This window comes from Phasianus colchicus, chromosome 22 (assembly GCF_987193195.1).
Source record: "Phasianus colchicus chromosome 22, bPhaCol1.hap1.1, whole genome shotgun sequence".
NCBI lineage: Eukaryota > Metazoa > Chordata > Aves > Galliformes > Phasianidae > Phasianus > Phasianus colchicus.
In genome coordinates this window covers 2,264,647-2,280,652 of record NC_143457.1, presented here as the reverse complement: position 1 = coordinate 2,280,652, position 16,006 = coordinate 2,264,647, and the positions used below count along the sequence as shown (strand labels likewise).

General features: G+C 42.7%; 2 protein-coding genes across 4 annotated transcripts in view; one reads left to right on the top strand and one right to left on the bottom strand.

The window, feature by feature from the left end:
* Window positions 1-16,006, top strand: part of DHRS3 (dehydrogenase/reductase 3) — a 164,186-nt gene that overhangs the window by 103,268 nt on the left and 44,912 nt on the right. The window lies entirely within an intron of this gene.
* Window positions 4,418-10,706, bottom strand: LOC116242549 (arylacetamide deacetylase-like 4). The gene is made up of 4 exons (XM_031613352.2): window positions 10,408-10,706; window positions 6,840-7,056; window positions 6,336-6,399; window positions 4,418-5,215 (listed from the first exon to the last, which is right to left on the bottom strand). Exons 1-4 carry the CDS (start codon window positions 10,558-10,560, stop codon window positions 4,435-4,437), a joined length of 1,215 nt encoding a protein of 404 aa, XP_031469212.1. The 5' UTR covers window positions 10,561-10,706; the 3' UTR covers window positions 4,418-4,434.

Here is a 16,006-nt window from a genome sequence, read left to right as displayed (position 1 = left end):
CTGAGCTGCTGATTCGATCGAGTGCAGCCAGCTTTAGTAACTAAATGGAAGTCATAAAGCAAAAAAAAAAAAAAAAAGGAATTACAAACTAATAGCTGCTATGTTCCTCTTTTTATTTCTTCTTGTTTTGTTTTTGTTTTAGTGTACCTTTCTAAATGAAACACTCCTGTGAAGTGATTTACCTGGCTGTGTGTATGCATCTACGCCAGATGATGCTATATTCCTAATGCAATGTAACTGACTTCAGTTTTACCAAGTAGAGCAGGTAGGAATCTTACTGCTCCCATTTCTGTATGCATGCAAGGGAAACCAGCTTAGACCTCTTCATACCTGGTAAGCCTTACTCTTCTGATGTGTGAGCAGGATTTAGTGTGCCCTCCACAGGAACACAGTAGTCTTTAGAAATTATAGCTTACTGCATGCTAAGTTGTACTGTTTGTTAATGTGCAATGTATCTGCCTCCTACCCATCTTTCGGTGTCCTCCCTTGTTGTTATCTCCACCTCCTCACCCAAATTAGTTGCCACTCCTTGTGCACGTTGCTCTTATTCATGACTGAAAGTCACCATCTGTGCAGTCTGCCATAAATCCTCATTTAACCTTTCCTTTCTTCTCCTCGAGTCTGCTTTGAAGTATCATAGAATCATAGACTCATTGAGACTAGAAAAAATCCTCTGAGATCACCGTGTCCACTTCCAACCCAACCCACCATACCCACTGCCCACGTCCCTCCGTGCCACATCTCCACACTGAGCACCTCTGGGGATGGTGACTCCTCCTCCCTGGGCAGCTGTGCCAACACATTGCTGCTCTTCCTGAGAATAAATTTTCCCCAGTATCCAACCTGCAGCTCCCCTGGTGCACCATGAAGGGACCTGGCTCTTCCCAATGGCCTCCAGGTTCAACTCCTGCTAACAAATTCTGCTGTAAATAGCTGAACCGTGACAAAAATTTCAAGTGAAAATGATAACAAATGTTGTGTATTACATTCGGTGATGAAAAACTCAGATCTGATGTCGTTAATCATTAACATTTTTTAAATGATGACTCTCCAGAAGGCCTTTGTTAGCGCAGTGCTTTGGAATGTGGGTGAGTTCTTCAACCTGTGTCTCAGCACTGAGATGTTCTGTTCCTCGAAATGGGTGAACGGAGTCCAAATAAACTCTTCCAGGTCACTAAACCAAGATGAGTTCTTTTTAAGTGCTTAGTTTGAATGTAGATATCAAAACTGCAACCAACCTTAACTTTCAGATCCCAGACTTGTTACTGGGAGCGTTGGGCAATCAGCAACTGCTTGAGGCTGAGCAAAGGAAAATGCCAGGCACTGCAGCCTTGGAGTGTCTAAGCCACTCAATGACCAATTGAAACATCTTTTGGGTGCTCATATTTTGTGCCCAGAGCACAAAAATGTTTGCCAGGATAGCACTGAAAAATCAACTGTATGCTGGAATAATTAATACATCTCTGTATAAGGTTTCTTTACAGTGAGAAGATGATCTTTGGAGTATTAGGTGAAACTTTGAGCCAATCATGAGCCCATATCTGTAATGAAGCGTTGGCTAATTAGTGTGTAAGATGCTTTGCCTAAAAAAAGGGTCTGAGATTTTACCTTGAGTTCTGAAAGTTTGAAATTACCAGTTATTTAATTACTAGTCAAGTCATTAAAGGTCTGTAGTATCTTCAGCATGTCATCTTTGTTGTTTTTTTTAACCCATGGAATATTTGGCTAGCCTTATGTTTCATTTTCTATCTTCTGTATGTTAGTGAGTGTGCTCTTCTGTCACTTTATGGACAAACTGCCACCCATGTGGATGGAGGAAGTAGATCTCAAAATTGGTGGCACTGGTTCCCTATGTGCAAAATAGTCAGCATTCAAAAGTCCGTACAAACTGATTTGTCTGCCTCAAAATCAGGAAAGAATTGTGGATTTTTTGCTATTTTGATTACTGAAATTGTATTCATTCTGAAAGGCCACGTGGAATAGCCTTGTACATTTTCCTCTTTTTTTTTTTTTTTTTTATTTAGTCTTTGTGAATGTAACTAAATGGCATTCACATGTTCTTGCAGGCTTCATTTTCCAGTTTGCTGAATATAAAGAGCATCATCATGCCAAGCATTGGAGAACATCCTTCCAGTATGTCTTCTAGCTGAAGACTTCCCTTACATAACTGTCTGCAGCATTCTTAGCTTTTGATTATAGTTTAAAAAGACAGAGGTGGGTAGAAAATACATACAATAATGTCAGATGTCCAATATCAGTGTAAGAAATGAGATAGTTGAGTGCAACAAGTCTATTTATTCACAATGACATTTTTATTTGAGAATTTGTCTTCCATCTCAGGAATTCATTACCGATGTGAATCCTCAGCATAGACCTCAGTTAAATGCCCAAATTGCTTTTATCACAGTGCAGGTAAAATGTAGATGTAAAATATTTCATGCAATTATTTGTTTTAATTGGGCATCGAAGAATAAATCTGTATCTAAAAACTGAACAAGAATACTCTGATTGGAAACTTGCTTGTCCTGTTTGCTAGGGGGATTTTTAAGCTCACAGTTTATCATCATTTTTCATCATGGACAATAAACTCATTCTCTTCTTATCTTCGTGTACCAGTAGCATTCTAACTGATTTTACTGACAGCTGGGAATCCCAGGTTTAATGGCACTGGGATGGGCTGCACAGGGAGGTGGTGGAGCCACCATCCCTGGAGGTGTTCAAGAAACATTTAGATGTTGTACTGAAGGATCAGTGGGGAAATATTGGTTGTAGGTGGACGATTGGACTGGATGAACTTGGAGGTCTTTTCCAACCTAGGCAGTTCTATGACTCTGTGCTTTCAGCAAGATGTCTCTCTATCTACAGCAGGACGTTTAATGAAGTAAATCATAAATATTTTGCTTACTCCAGATTATCTACCTCTCAGCTACTCTTTTCCTTTGAAAGCTGTAGGCTTATTAGCCTCCTTTCTCGAGGAAATAACCTTTGCTATATGCTCTATCTCCATGTGTTTTTTTCTTTCTTTTGCTTTTTGATTGCATTAATGAAATTCCACCTCATTTCTTAAACAACAGAAGAGGTGTTTCCCAAAAAGAAACCTACGGCACTCAGTCTGAGGATTTCTCTGCTTTTGTACATCAGTGAAGCTTAGGATGAGCTCATGTTGAGAAGTAGCTTTGTTCCTACTGTACAAGAATAATTTGTGATGGTTCAATATAAAGTTTCATATCATACCTTTAAAGCCTACTTCAGGGGAGCATTTATATGCCAAGTGAGGAGGAAAGCCCCACTTTAGAACCATGACCAACGTGTATTAAATTTCTCCTCCTTTTGACATCTCTATTATAGTCTTCTATTTTGTTTTGTTCCACTTCATCCCTGTTCTCAGTTTGTTTTAAACCATTTATGACCAGCATGAACTTTGATTTTCATTGTACTTTTATTTTTCCTTCTCCCTCATTCTCCTTTCCCTGCCATGGCACTGCTCATCATCCTTCTGTGGGGATGGATCACCTCTGGGTCTCTCTGGTTGCACCCACAGCACCAACACCACTTCCAGGTGGGTTTAGATCTCCAAGAAGGAGAACCCACAGCCTCTCTGATGCCTGTACTGGTGCTCCATCACCCACACAGCACAGAAGTGCTGCCTGATATTTAGATGGACCCTCTCTCAGTTTGTGCCCATTGCCTCTTGTCCTGGCACCAGCACTGCTGACAAGAGCCTGGCTCCCTTCTCTCTGCACTCAACCTTTAGGTCTTTAAACAGATGGAAAAGACCCCCAGAGCCTCCTCAGCTCTGGGCTGAGCAGTCCCAGCTCTCTCAGCCTCCTGTCATGGCAGGGATGCTCCAGGCCCTTGGTCACCTTGGTGTGTGATGGACTCTTTCCAGTAAGCCTGGGCTTCTCTTGCACTGGGGAGCCCAGAACTGAAGTATGGTTGCAAAGCTGAGACTTCATTCTCTTATGTCTGTGCCCACACCTTTTCTGCTTTATTCAGTTTTCTTCAAGCTTGTCTCAAACTCAGCTTTCATCAGCTGTGTCGTGGACCATCTTGTTGTGCACTTAATTTGTAGATTCATCCTCTGTTACTTCCCTCAAGTTGTCCTCAAATCTCAGTTTATATATTACTATGACCAGAACTTTATTAAGCCAAACTGCACTGTGAAACATTAGTCGTGGGTACCAGACCTCTTATGAATAGAGGAGAAAACTGTGAAGTGGTGGTAGACAAAATCAGGTGATGTTGTCTTTCTTCAATCATCAGTAAAAATGAGGTGAAAACTCTCACAAAATCAATTGCATGGGTAAAAACCAGGCAGAGCCAATGCAGAAATTTCAGAAGATGTTTTAACAGAATAAAAACTGTGAGTGTTTTTTAAAAAATCTTTGCAAGTAGAGAAAGAGAAAGCAGGAAGAGAAAGCAAATAATGGAGGTTTACATCAATCTTAGAAATTTTGTTATCTTTTCCAGGCCTTTAATTCCAGATTGGAATGTTGCCACCTTACTATAAGCAGCTAAGAATATTGTTCCATGGAACCCCTCTTCCAGGTGGCACAAGGTCACTTTTATACCATGATCCTCTAATCGTTTCTTGTACAGCAGCCCATCATCTCTAAGCACGTCGTATTCGCAGGTCAGAATGAAAGTCTCAGGAAGCTGGGCAATGACACTGTCTTCACACAGCAGTGGTGAAAATAAAGGCTCAAGAAAAGGCTTGGCCAACTGGTAGATTTCTTCTGAGTACGGTGCTGGTGATCCTGGAGGTGTGTAGCCTCTCATTTTATACTCATGAGGGATATTATCAGCACTCAGCCATTTCTGATACTTCTGTCTTCGCTTTTCTGAAATATGGGAACCTTCAAGTAATATTTTTACAGCAGACAAGTCTTTATTGAGATACTTCAAACCAAGAATGATGGTTCGTTCCCTTATCAAAACAGGAATTTTGGCATTCTGCTGATAAGAAGGCAAATTAAAGTCTACGGCCTGGAGGAAAGGGTATATTAAGATTTGTGCTCTCAGCTTTGGGACATCTTTTCTGTTCACCAGTGCTTGGGCAACAGCAGCAGCCAGTGTACCTCCACTGCTATCTCCACAGACAATAATGCGGGCAGGGTCTACTCCATAATCTTGTGCTGTCTTCATAAAGTGTATGGTGGCAGTGAGGCAGTCGTGGAATTGTGCTGGGTATGGGAACTCGGGGGCCAGGCGGTACCTACATGGAACACAAGGGTTTCAGCATCATCAGATCTGTTGAGTGGACCCCTTGCTGTCTTTTCATTCATGCATTCATATACTTCATTGTGAAGATGGGAAAATATTCTGAGACTATAATTAGAGCGACGGAAATTATAGCAATTATTGCTTACAGGCTGCTCCAAAAGTAATGCCTCCTACTTTGTGATGTTGGCCCACGACATCAGATGCAGATGTTGGTGGGGTGGCAGTAGAGGTTGAAGCTTCCCACCAATATTCCAATACATTTTGTTGCTGTGTGACATGTGGCAGCAGAGGGGCAGTCTGTCAGAGTGGTGTCTGCCATGGATATGCACATGGATCAAAGGGGTGGTATTTAATTCCTCCATTCAGAAAAATGACATTCCATTGACATTCATTGATGCTTGCTGTACATTTATGGAGATGGAACAGCAGATGTGAGCACAGTGAGGGGTGGGGGTGCATTTCTGCAGCAGTGGTTGTCTCCACTGGTGCAGATTTCTATGAGCACAGCACGCAGGCTTTGGTTCATTGCAGATGAATGCATAGCTCATGGTGATGACTGTGCTGAAAAATAGCGTTCTGTAGCTGAGAATTTGCTCTATCAAATCATGTTGCTGTGCTCTTTGTATCTCTCGTAGTTTCCACGGAAATAAATAGGAGGCATTACTTTCGGAGCCATCTTTATTTACTGCTTTTGGTGTTTGAGGGAGTTCAGTGCATTATCCTCTCTTTGGAAAACATATCTTTAGTTACCTATGTTTTAGGTGACTGAGGAAATGAGTTCTGAGGTGTCTGGGCAGCCGTGCTTCCAACAGAGTTAGTTACACCTCTGACACAATGTTGGTTTTCATGTTATGTGTATGGCTTTAGGAAATAAATAAAACCATCCACATCCAACGGTAGCTACAAATTATTCTAATGGATTTTATTTGGAAATTGGCAAGTGGGGATTAGGGAACTAATTCTTCCTAAGAGTCATTAGTGCACGTGTGGTCATTAAATACAAGTGCTCTATGTGGTTTGCAGGAAGCATGGGTTGCAGGAACTAATGCATTAAAGAATTGGGAACCCAGGAGGAGACAGGAAGACCGTGTGCTTGGATTGACCCTACTTACCCTACAGACACAACCACTGAATTGGTTTTCCTAGCAAGAATGCGACATGTTCTTTCATAGGCCCCTGTTTAAAGAGAATAATACAAATATATTTCAATGGAGTTGTAAGTCGCTTTAAGAGTAAGTCAGAAGAAAATATTCTGAAGACTTTATCTCTGTTCTGCGGTTACAGCTCCACTGTAAATCTCCTACAGCTGGTGTGATCTAACCTGAGCATTGCTCACAGCTTTGTTACGTTTGTGTAAAAAAATTCTTATGAACTTCTCAACTTTTCTCATAAGCATGAAGGAGAAGAGAAGCGATCAGAGAAGTCCAAGGCACACGACCTGTATAAAGACAATGTAAGAGAATGCCTACTACTCATACATGAAATTATCCTGTGTCCTGACACAATTCTCTTTAATCTGTCATACTTAGCCTCCTGCCTCTTCTCATCCTGCAGTAAATGCCACATTAGCTCAGTAACTACATAGCATGTTTGGTTACAGTATTTACATGACTTACGAATGCTTCCAAACCGTCCAACCCCGCCATGAAAGTAGAGGACTCCTCTCCTTTGGCCAGTGGTTGATGTTTTTGGCTGGTACAGTCTCACTTTAACCTTTTCAAAGATTAAGTCCTTGATAATAAGACGTTTATCTTTTAGTGGTGGTATTCCATCCATTATAACCCTGAGTAAACTGACCTCTGACATGATACCAAGTTTTTCCAGAAATATTGCCTGTTAATAAAGGAAAAGGAATCACAAATTAGTGCAAATGTTAGAAATGTTGGGTGACAGAGTGATGTTTTACAAATTATCTCATTCTTCAGTGGTGAAATCATGCCTTAGTCTCTATTAATGGAATAAATCTCAGGCTGTTAATAGGAGATAGAAGTGTCAAAGACTTCATAGAATCGTAGAACGATAGAATCATAGAATCACAGAATGGCCTGGGTTAAAAAGGACCACAATGCTCATCCAGTTCCAACCCCCTGCTATGTGCAGGTCACCAACCAGCAGCCCAGGCTGCCCAGAGCCACATCCAGCCTGGCCCTGAATGCCTGCAGGGATGGGGCATCCACAGCCTCCTTGGGCAACCTGTTCCAGTGCCTCACCACCTTCTGTGTGAAACAATTCCTCCTAATATCCAACCTAAACCTCTCCTGTCTCACTTTAAAACCATTCCCCCTTGTTCTATCACTATCCAGTACTTCCACTTGTTAGGCATTGAAGCAGCCCTTAGAAGAACGTTTTTCCATAGCATCTTCCACAGCCAGCTCCTGAACAAGGGTACTTCTGAGCCCTGGCTCCATCTTCACATAATGCAGTGCTTCGTACCCAAACACAGTTGGACTGGATGGTTTGTTGTGTTGCCATTATTCCTACATGTGTATTTCAAAGAGAATTCTATATACAGCTTGAGTCTTCAGATCCCATTGTGAGAGTCTTTCACCTCGTGTTTAAAGACCTCAGTAATTCAGTAATGTGGTGCTGTGAAGGTTGGTGTAGCATCTCATTTTGTGCCGTTTGAGGAGCTGATCCCATGTGCAAGAAGGATCATTTTGTGGTACGGCTTTATTCTCATTTTGGTTACTTCTACTGATCTCCTGCATGATAACCATGGGAAAATAATTGTTTCTTTAATCCTTCACTCCCCTCTGGTGTTCTCTTTCCTCACACTAGTGCTTTTGTAACAGTAAGGGTTGCACCTGTAATTAACTGCATTGTTTGCATGTTATAGAGGTCACTGTTGTCTTGGAAACACAGTCCATATCAGCTGCTGTGCTTAATGCTGACAGTCTGACAACAACTAAACCCATCACACTTTGACCAGCTTTCATAGAGATTGGCATTTGTTTATATTGCTCTCATTCACCTCACTGTAGCTCTGAGTATCAGCTGTGGATTACTGCAACAAAGTACAGTTATCACATAAATCAGGACATGGTTTGAGCTGGAGGGGACCCTCAAGGCCATCAGGTCCCAGCCCTGCACTGAGCAGGGACACCCACAGCTCCATCAGTGCTCAGAGCCCCATTCCCTGACCTTGGGTGTCTGCATTCCATTCCATGATGAAGAACATCAGTTACTGGGGACAGGACATGTAATCTTCGTACTTATTTCTGGTAATATGCAGACAGCATGTTTATCTGGCGGAGTTGTTTTAAATTGCACAGCAAATAGAAACTCTATAAGAATCAGCAGCGTTGCCATTTTTTGCTTTCAAGTCCATTTTCCAGCTCTGCCATCAGCGCATGGAGCGCGTGCCATCAGCGCTCATCCACAGTGCAGTGCTGTGCTCCAAGAGGACAGCAGTGTGAAGGGCACAGAGGGGCCCAAGCTGGTTGGAAGTGGGAATGCAGACACATGCTTGGGCAGAGGAGCAGATCTGCAGCAGCGTGCAGGAGGTGCTGCCTGAGGGAGGGAGGCGATGGCTGTGCTAACTGCAGTCTTAGAGCCCTTTCTTCTCCTCACACAGCTACACAGACAGCAGCTGTGTGTGTTGCACGCTGTGCCAGCCCTTCTGCCTCAGTCCTTGCCAGAAGAAATTGGTTCCAAGAAGTTACAGAGCTATTAACACAGTAGGCAGTGTAACGTAATCAGCCCCTCCATGTTTGCATCTCATTGTTTGCAACTCAGTTTCCCAGATGGAGTTAGTCCTCTGGGCTGCCTATAAAGTCTGTCAGTTTTTCTTCTTGTAGACCAAATTCTAAACCAATACTGGAAAATAAAGAATGGGTGGATTTTTCAATGAAGAAATTTGATTAAGACATTCCTTATTTAAGTATACCCTCAGAGGTGAATACAGATAGTTCCTCATAAAACTCATTATACTGTGCACAATTACATCAAGCTGTTTTATCTCCAATGACTTCACATGCATTTTTTTGTCTAGATCTACCGTAGCAAACTTTAATTTTCCCTGCAGCTTTGGCCTGTTGGGTTGCCATTCCTGGAGAGGACCTGGCAACAACCAGACAGCAACAACCAGAGCTCCTACTGAGTAGACGTGGCACTGAGTGACATGGTCAGTGGTGGAGATGGGCTGTTGGTTGGACCTGGGGAGGTTTTTCCAACCTTAATGATTCTATGACTCTATGATTCAAACATTATTGCATTTATACTTTTGTTTAACTGCACATTAATGGTCTTATCTCTCTGCTCCTGTTTTTCCTTGGCCTCTCACTGGCCAGCACTGAGGATAGGAGATGATTAAATCAGAAGCTGAGAACTGCGTTAGTTTGCAGGGAGCTTCTAAATTCTGCAGTTTGGCCTCTTGCATACAAAGAACAAACTGAGATGGAAAAGGAGTGTGCACACAGCATTTTGAAAACGTGGGGTTCCACATACAGTGTGGTAGGTGTAAGAAAACCTTGTGTGACTTCAATTCCTGTCCTGTTTTATGGCACTGCTCTGTATCACAGCAGTGCTCAGAGCTGGGTGAGGCAGCCCTCAGGACACACACTGAGTCACATTCTCAGGAACTTACTGGCTGACTTCAAAGAAAGCTTAATAAGCAGGGGAAAAGGAGAACAAGGTAATAACAGCAGAATTTCAGTGAAATATCACGCACAACCCAAAGAAAATGAAAGTTTTCTTGTCGTCATTTAAAAGGCTAAAAGCAGCTTGATTTAGCCATCATAGAAGTGCTTTTTAAACTCAGAATAGGAAACCACACAGACACTGTGAAGGAGAAAGGTGATGAACGTAGCAGCTGCCTTTCAGGTGGCTCAGAAGAAGTCATGCATTTGTAGGAGAGAGCTGAGCTCAGCGCAACCTTGCTCATTCTCTGCCATGCAAAGCAGAAGTTTAACATATATCATGCAGCAGCTTCAGCACTGCTTGAGGCTGCACAATTTAAAAACTTAAGCCATTGGGAAAAATGAGGTATTATGCTGTCTGCAGTTTTATTTTTCTGTATTGCTTGCTTTAGTGCTGCATAGCCACAGGTATCCACAACAGTGCTCCCAAATCCAAATAAATCCAGCTTTGTATTCGATGTATATTGATTCCAAAACACTTCACTGACCCCTTATCCCTCCATCAGAAATCAAATCAAAAGTGCAGCTTTAAGCACAGTGTACTTACCAGACCGAACCCAAAGTTCATGATGTAATGAAAAGCATAAAGCTTCTTGCGCTCACTAAATCCAGGTGGGATCTTTGCTGTGGGGTGTTCATAGTAGAATCCCATTGCCACAACTAGAATCAAAACGAGAAAAATGGTGAAGAGAAGTGCCATCTTGCTGCACTGCTAGGAGTCAAATGGAAGAAGCAGCAGTGCCCTCCTTCCCCCTCTGACTTTTGCAGTATTTCTGAAGGTAAAGGCACAGGTTTGGCAATTCCCTTCGTATTCCATCCTCCAGCTTTTAAAAATCCCAATAGGAAGGTGAAAACATGTGGCAATCAAACCATACAATTAAATAGACAGTAACAATTAGTCATGAGGGAGGCTTGCATAAGCAGTTTTTCATATTTACAGCTAACATGTTTTGGTTCTGTGCCCATTGCCATATGTGCTTGACATATCATCAGTGTTACAAGGAGATAAAAACTTATTACATCTCTCCCTATTGCTTGAATACAGTCAAGCCTGTCTTATTTCTGAGTTCAAGTGGGACAGGATTTCTTAGTAATCACCTTCAGAGCTGTTTGATTTCTTATTTATTGTGCCACCACATCCTTCTTTTCTCAGACCCCTGGTGAAATCTTCGTTTCAGCATTGCAAATGTTCTTCCTCACCTTTTATTTGGTGCTGGTCATTTGAATTACTTGTTTGCTTATGTATCTATACACATACACTTCTACTGAGAATGTATTCATTCCTGATCTTTCAGCTTAGAATGGAGTCTTTTAAAAGCAAGGATAGTATTGAATGTTGGTTTTTGTGTATGCTATGATTTCTTCTCGAGAGCATTCAAATATGTTTTATTATTGCTAAAATAAGAATAATAATGGAGCAGCTGACACACAGACCAGAAGAAAAAAAAAATCACAGCTGGTAAAAAGCAGAGGTGATTCCATTGTAATATTTAACTCTGTGAATGTCTGACAGCATCAGTTCTGAAGGACATTGGCGTGGTAAGAGCATTATCAGATGCAGATCTGCTCTGCTGAAGCCAACAGAGTTGGGCTGATTTTTCTTAACACTGGATTTGAGACATGCTATGGAGATTGAGAGCAAATGGTGTATGACAGTTTTGTATGAAGAGGTACAACGATAGGATCATCCATTTGGAAAAGACCTCTGAGGTCATCCAGTCCAACTGCCCACCTACCACCACTACCACCTTTCATTCTGTTTCTTGTTTTCCAAACCCTGCCCAGTCCGACCCAAGGCATTGCTGTCACACTGCAGAGCTCAGCCAGCACTTTGTATGTAACTGCACATGATATGTAGCACTTAGAAGATTAATTTCTGGTAGGGTAAGGCAATAGCTAATAACGTGCAACTCAGTTACAAGCATCAACAGGAACTCTCAATTTTCAGATTAGCATGATCTTAATGTATTTCCTAACATATCTCATTCACAAAGGCCAAACAGAATATCCGGCATCCCAGAGACAAGCAAGGCTGTGAATGAAATCTTACAGGAGTTTTAAATGAGGGTTAGCCTATGTGCTTTTTGCAGAGATGAATATCAGAGTAATTTAGCCCTAGAGCCTATGAACTGTGCAACAAATCCATTCACAGTAGCTCCCCTCTTTGTGGCTGCCTGGGCTCCAGCTCAAAGCCAGGTTGCTTTTTGGGATGGGACTTGATTGACTGATATTGGACACTGGCACACAGTGACATCTTTGAACTAGGAGCAGTTGCAGTCTGAAGCATCAGTAATTTGTTCCTGCTGCATATCCAGCAGATGAATGCCTGCACCCATTGCTACGCTTGGCTGGTCACTGGCTTTTTCAACAGCCTCTTGGTTGAGCCTTAGGGCTCTTCACTCTGTGCCATTTATGTTGCTTACAGATCTCTTTCCAGGTATAAATGCAACTGCAGATGGTGAGAACTACACCTGGACTTGATGGCTTCAGGGCTGGTAGCAAGGCTTGGACACCAGCAGAATACTGTCCTCTGTGTGTGCCTTCCTCTTGAGCATGCTCATATTCCCCAGTCCACAAATCATTAGTGCCAAGATTTAACCCCCAGAAAGTCAGTAAAACAAAGCCCTTTCAGCTCATAAGGTGTAATTTGGGAACAGTGCCTTTACACCAAACTGTGAATGCAACAAATTCTCCCTCTGCAAAGTCGTGGTATGGATGAAACGAATGCATAAAGTCTTGAATGCAAGAGATAAGTTTCATGTTCACATACATCTCAAGGTCAGTTTCACTCAGAGCACCCTAAGGCTTTACAATACACAGTCTGTGACCTGCATAGGAAAAAAATACCCACTCACATTTAATTCCTGACTTCAGAAACTGTTTATTAATTGGTTAGAATAAACAAGAAGAAACTTAAGCCTGAGGATTCACTCTCTAAGAAGTTTATTCCACACTCTGCTTCATCTCCCCAAACTGTTCACGTTATCCAACAACTCCTCTTTCGTTTCCCAACATCCCATTCCCAATCTCTCTTTGCCAGAGGGTTGCTTTGGTTCCTGTTTGTTTATCCTTTCTCATGGCAGCTGTGTCACCCAGCTCGATAAGGGCTGCTGGTGAAAGGCACGTCGCCTGTAGCCTGGAGATTGGGACACTCTTGGGAAATGGAAGCAGGAAATTCAGACTCGTCAAGTCTGATGTGCAGATTGGCTTTCTCACAGCTTGGACAAGAGCATTAGGAAACAGCATTGCACAAAACTTGGTTGCAGCTAACTTCTTCAGTTTTTAATAGTGAAAGCAATTAGTCAGCTTTGTTGAAGCTGTGCTGTCCCAATGACAGGTGTGGCCTAACCGTGCCCATCAGATGTGGCCCCTCTGGAAGCACCTCTGACAGAACCACCATTGTTCTAAGGTTCTTACCACCACTGCTCAGCTGGTTTCACACCTCTTTGGTGCCTGTCCTTATGGAAGTCACTTTACCAAGAGCTGTAAATCTTGGACCCCTCACTGCAAGAAAGACATCGAGGCCCTGGGGAGGGTTCAAAGAAGGGCAACAAAGCTGGTGAGGGTCTGGAGCACAGGCCTTATGAGGAGCAGCTGAAGGAGCTGGGATTGTTCAGCCTGCAGAAGAGGAGGCTCAGGGGAGACATCATTGCTCTCTATAACTACCTGAAGGGTGGTTGCAGTGAGCTGGGGGTCGGCCTCTTCTCTCATGTAACAGTGATAGAACTAGAGGGAATGGCTTCAAGCTGCGCCAGGGGAGATTTAGGCTGGATGTTAGGAAACACTACTTCTCTGAAAGGGTGGTCAGGCACTGGAATGGGCTGCACATGGAGGTGATGGAGTCACTGATCCTGGAGGTGTTCAAGGAACGTTTGGATGTTGTGTTGAGGGACGTGGTTTAGCGAGAACCATTGGTCACAGGTGGATGGTTGGGCTGGATGATCCTGTAGGTCTTTTCCAATCTTGGTATTTCTGTGATTTCTGTGACTCTTTCGGACGTGTTAACTGGGTCTGGACATCACAGCAGCACACCAACAACCCAACATCACTGTTAGAGCTTCCATGTGAAAGCTCTGTGCTGAAGTCTGGATAGCAGCAGGAAAAGAGACAAACTGGCTGGGTAAATAGGGAAATTGGGAAATGCTTTTTCTTGGATACATGGAAGTACACAGAGTAATACTTGATGCTCGAAGCACTGATAAGCACTGATAAGATCCATGGAGGAAAAAAAAAAACAATAACAGGAAGACAACACCACAGCTGGGGTGCTTTCCACCATGTAAACATGGGGACACGGTTAGAGAGCATGGTGGGGATGGGTGAATGGTTGGATTTGGTGATCCTTGTGGTCTTTGTTGCTGGCCAAAGAAGGTGGTGGAGTCACTGTTTGTGGAGGTGCTGAAGGTCAGATGTGGCACTGAGGGATGTGGTTTAGAGCAGTCACAGGTGGTTGGATTTGATGACCTTAGTGGTCTTTCCAGCCTCAATGATTCTGTGACTCCATGACACAGCAGGTGGGAGTGGATGCCTCTGCCCAGGTGCTGGGACGGGGCTCCTGCTGAAGGTGCTCGTTGAGGTCTGTGGAGCATGAGAGCCATCTGGTGCTGGAAAGCTGAACTGGAAAGCTGAACGAGCCAAGAGAAACCTCAGCAGCACCTACTGCCGTTGGCTGTAAGCTCGGATACGAGGTGCTGACAAGCTCAGATTTGTGTGTGCCTACTTGTATCCATCAGTATTTCTTTGCATGCATGACTTCTTGCCATGACTCCAGGCCTCCAAAGGCATTTGTGTGCATAACTGTAGGCACGTTGCAAGTTTCTGCTTGTGTTTGAGTTCTTGAAGATGTGGACAGTGAAAGGAGCGTGCTGTCAGAAAGTGTCTGAATAAAGAGGATAGCAACCATTTTGCTGTGTTTTGCCCTAGAAAATAGAAAAATATTTAAACGAATTAAAATTTCCAAAGCTATGGAAATTATCATATATCATTTGTATGAATGAGTTCATGTGAACATTTGTATGAACAAGCACTCTAGTTTAAGAGTGTAAGGCACATAGCAGATCTATAGTTAATCAAATTAGAGGACAGGAAGTTCCCTGGGCACAATGAGATCGTTCTGCTTTCTAGATTTTAGAAAATATTGGAGTCACCACTGAAAAAGGAACTCATTGTTTCTGTACTTGCTGTTCTCTAGTTACCCATCTGCAGCACCATGACCATAACCCCCAATCCAGATTAAAATCCATGTGTTCAATATGGCTAATTATACTGCAGACATTATAAACCAATTAATATTTGTATTAAATCAAGACCTGCAGGTAAAGACCACGGAAAAATCTCAATAATAGACCAGTGCATCCATAAATGATGATGGTCCAGATGATGAACGATGAAAATATGGATGGACTGCTGAACTGACCTGAAGCACAACACACACTGCATTGGATGAGGTGGTCATCTCATAACGTGTAATGTGGAACTGTAGGCACATCTTTAGCTCTTTGCAGGACGTGCAAAGTGTTCAGAAGGGTAACAAAACAGCTTTGGTGACCAAGCAGAGAATGGATTTCAAAATGGAGAGGACTCTGCTGAACACCAGTGTGGCATGGGGCAAGAGGCTCTCTAGCAAGGAACCCATTGTTTGAGTAGAGGGGTGTGACAGCTCACAGAAGTGTTTGCTCAGTGCAATCATTGCCTGGGAGGTGAGGAAGCAGCAGAGAAGACATTTTAGAGTATTGCATATTGGCATCTTTGAGAGGCTTTTCCAAGAAGCATGAAGATGTTGATGTGATATTTAACATGGCAAAAAACAAACAAACAAACAAACAAACAAAACAAAACATTGCAAAAGTTAATTGTCAATCGTGTGGTCATTTCAAAATAGTAGAATGGTGAAAATGATTAAGAACATTACAAGCCAATGCTGTAGGCTGCATTTGTTAGTCAACACTGTTGTTCAAAAGCTTTATTGGTGCTATTTGCTTACCAAGAAATACAGAACATTCCCCTCTCTCCACTCTTTGCCACGTTTGGTGTCTTACAGCACGCTGATCAAGTAGTGGAGAAAAGCCAAGTGGAAAACTTAGGGCAAAAAATGTGCAGAAGTTCAGTGATGTGATAAGAATCTTGGATTTTGTGAAGGACGACTA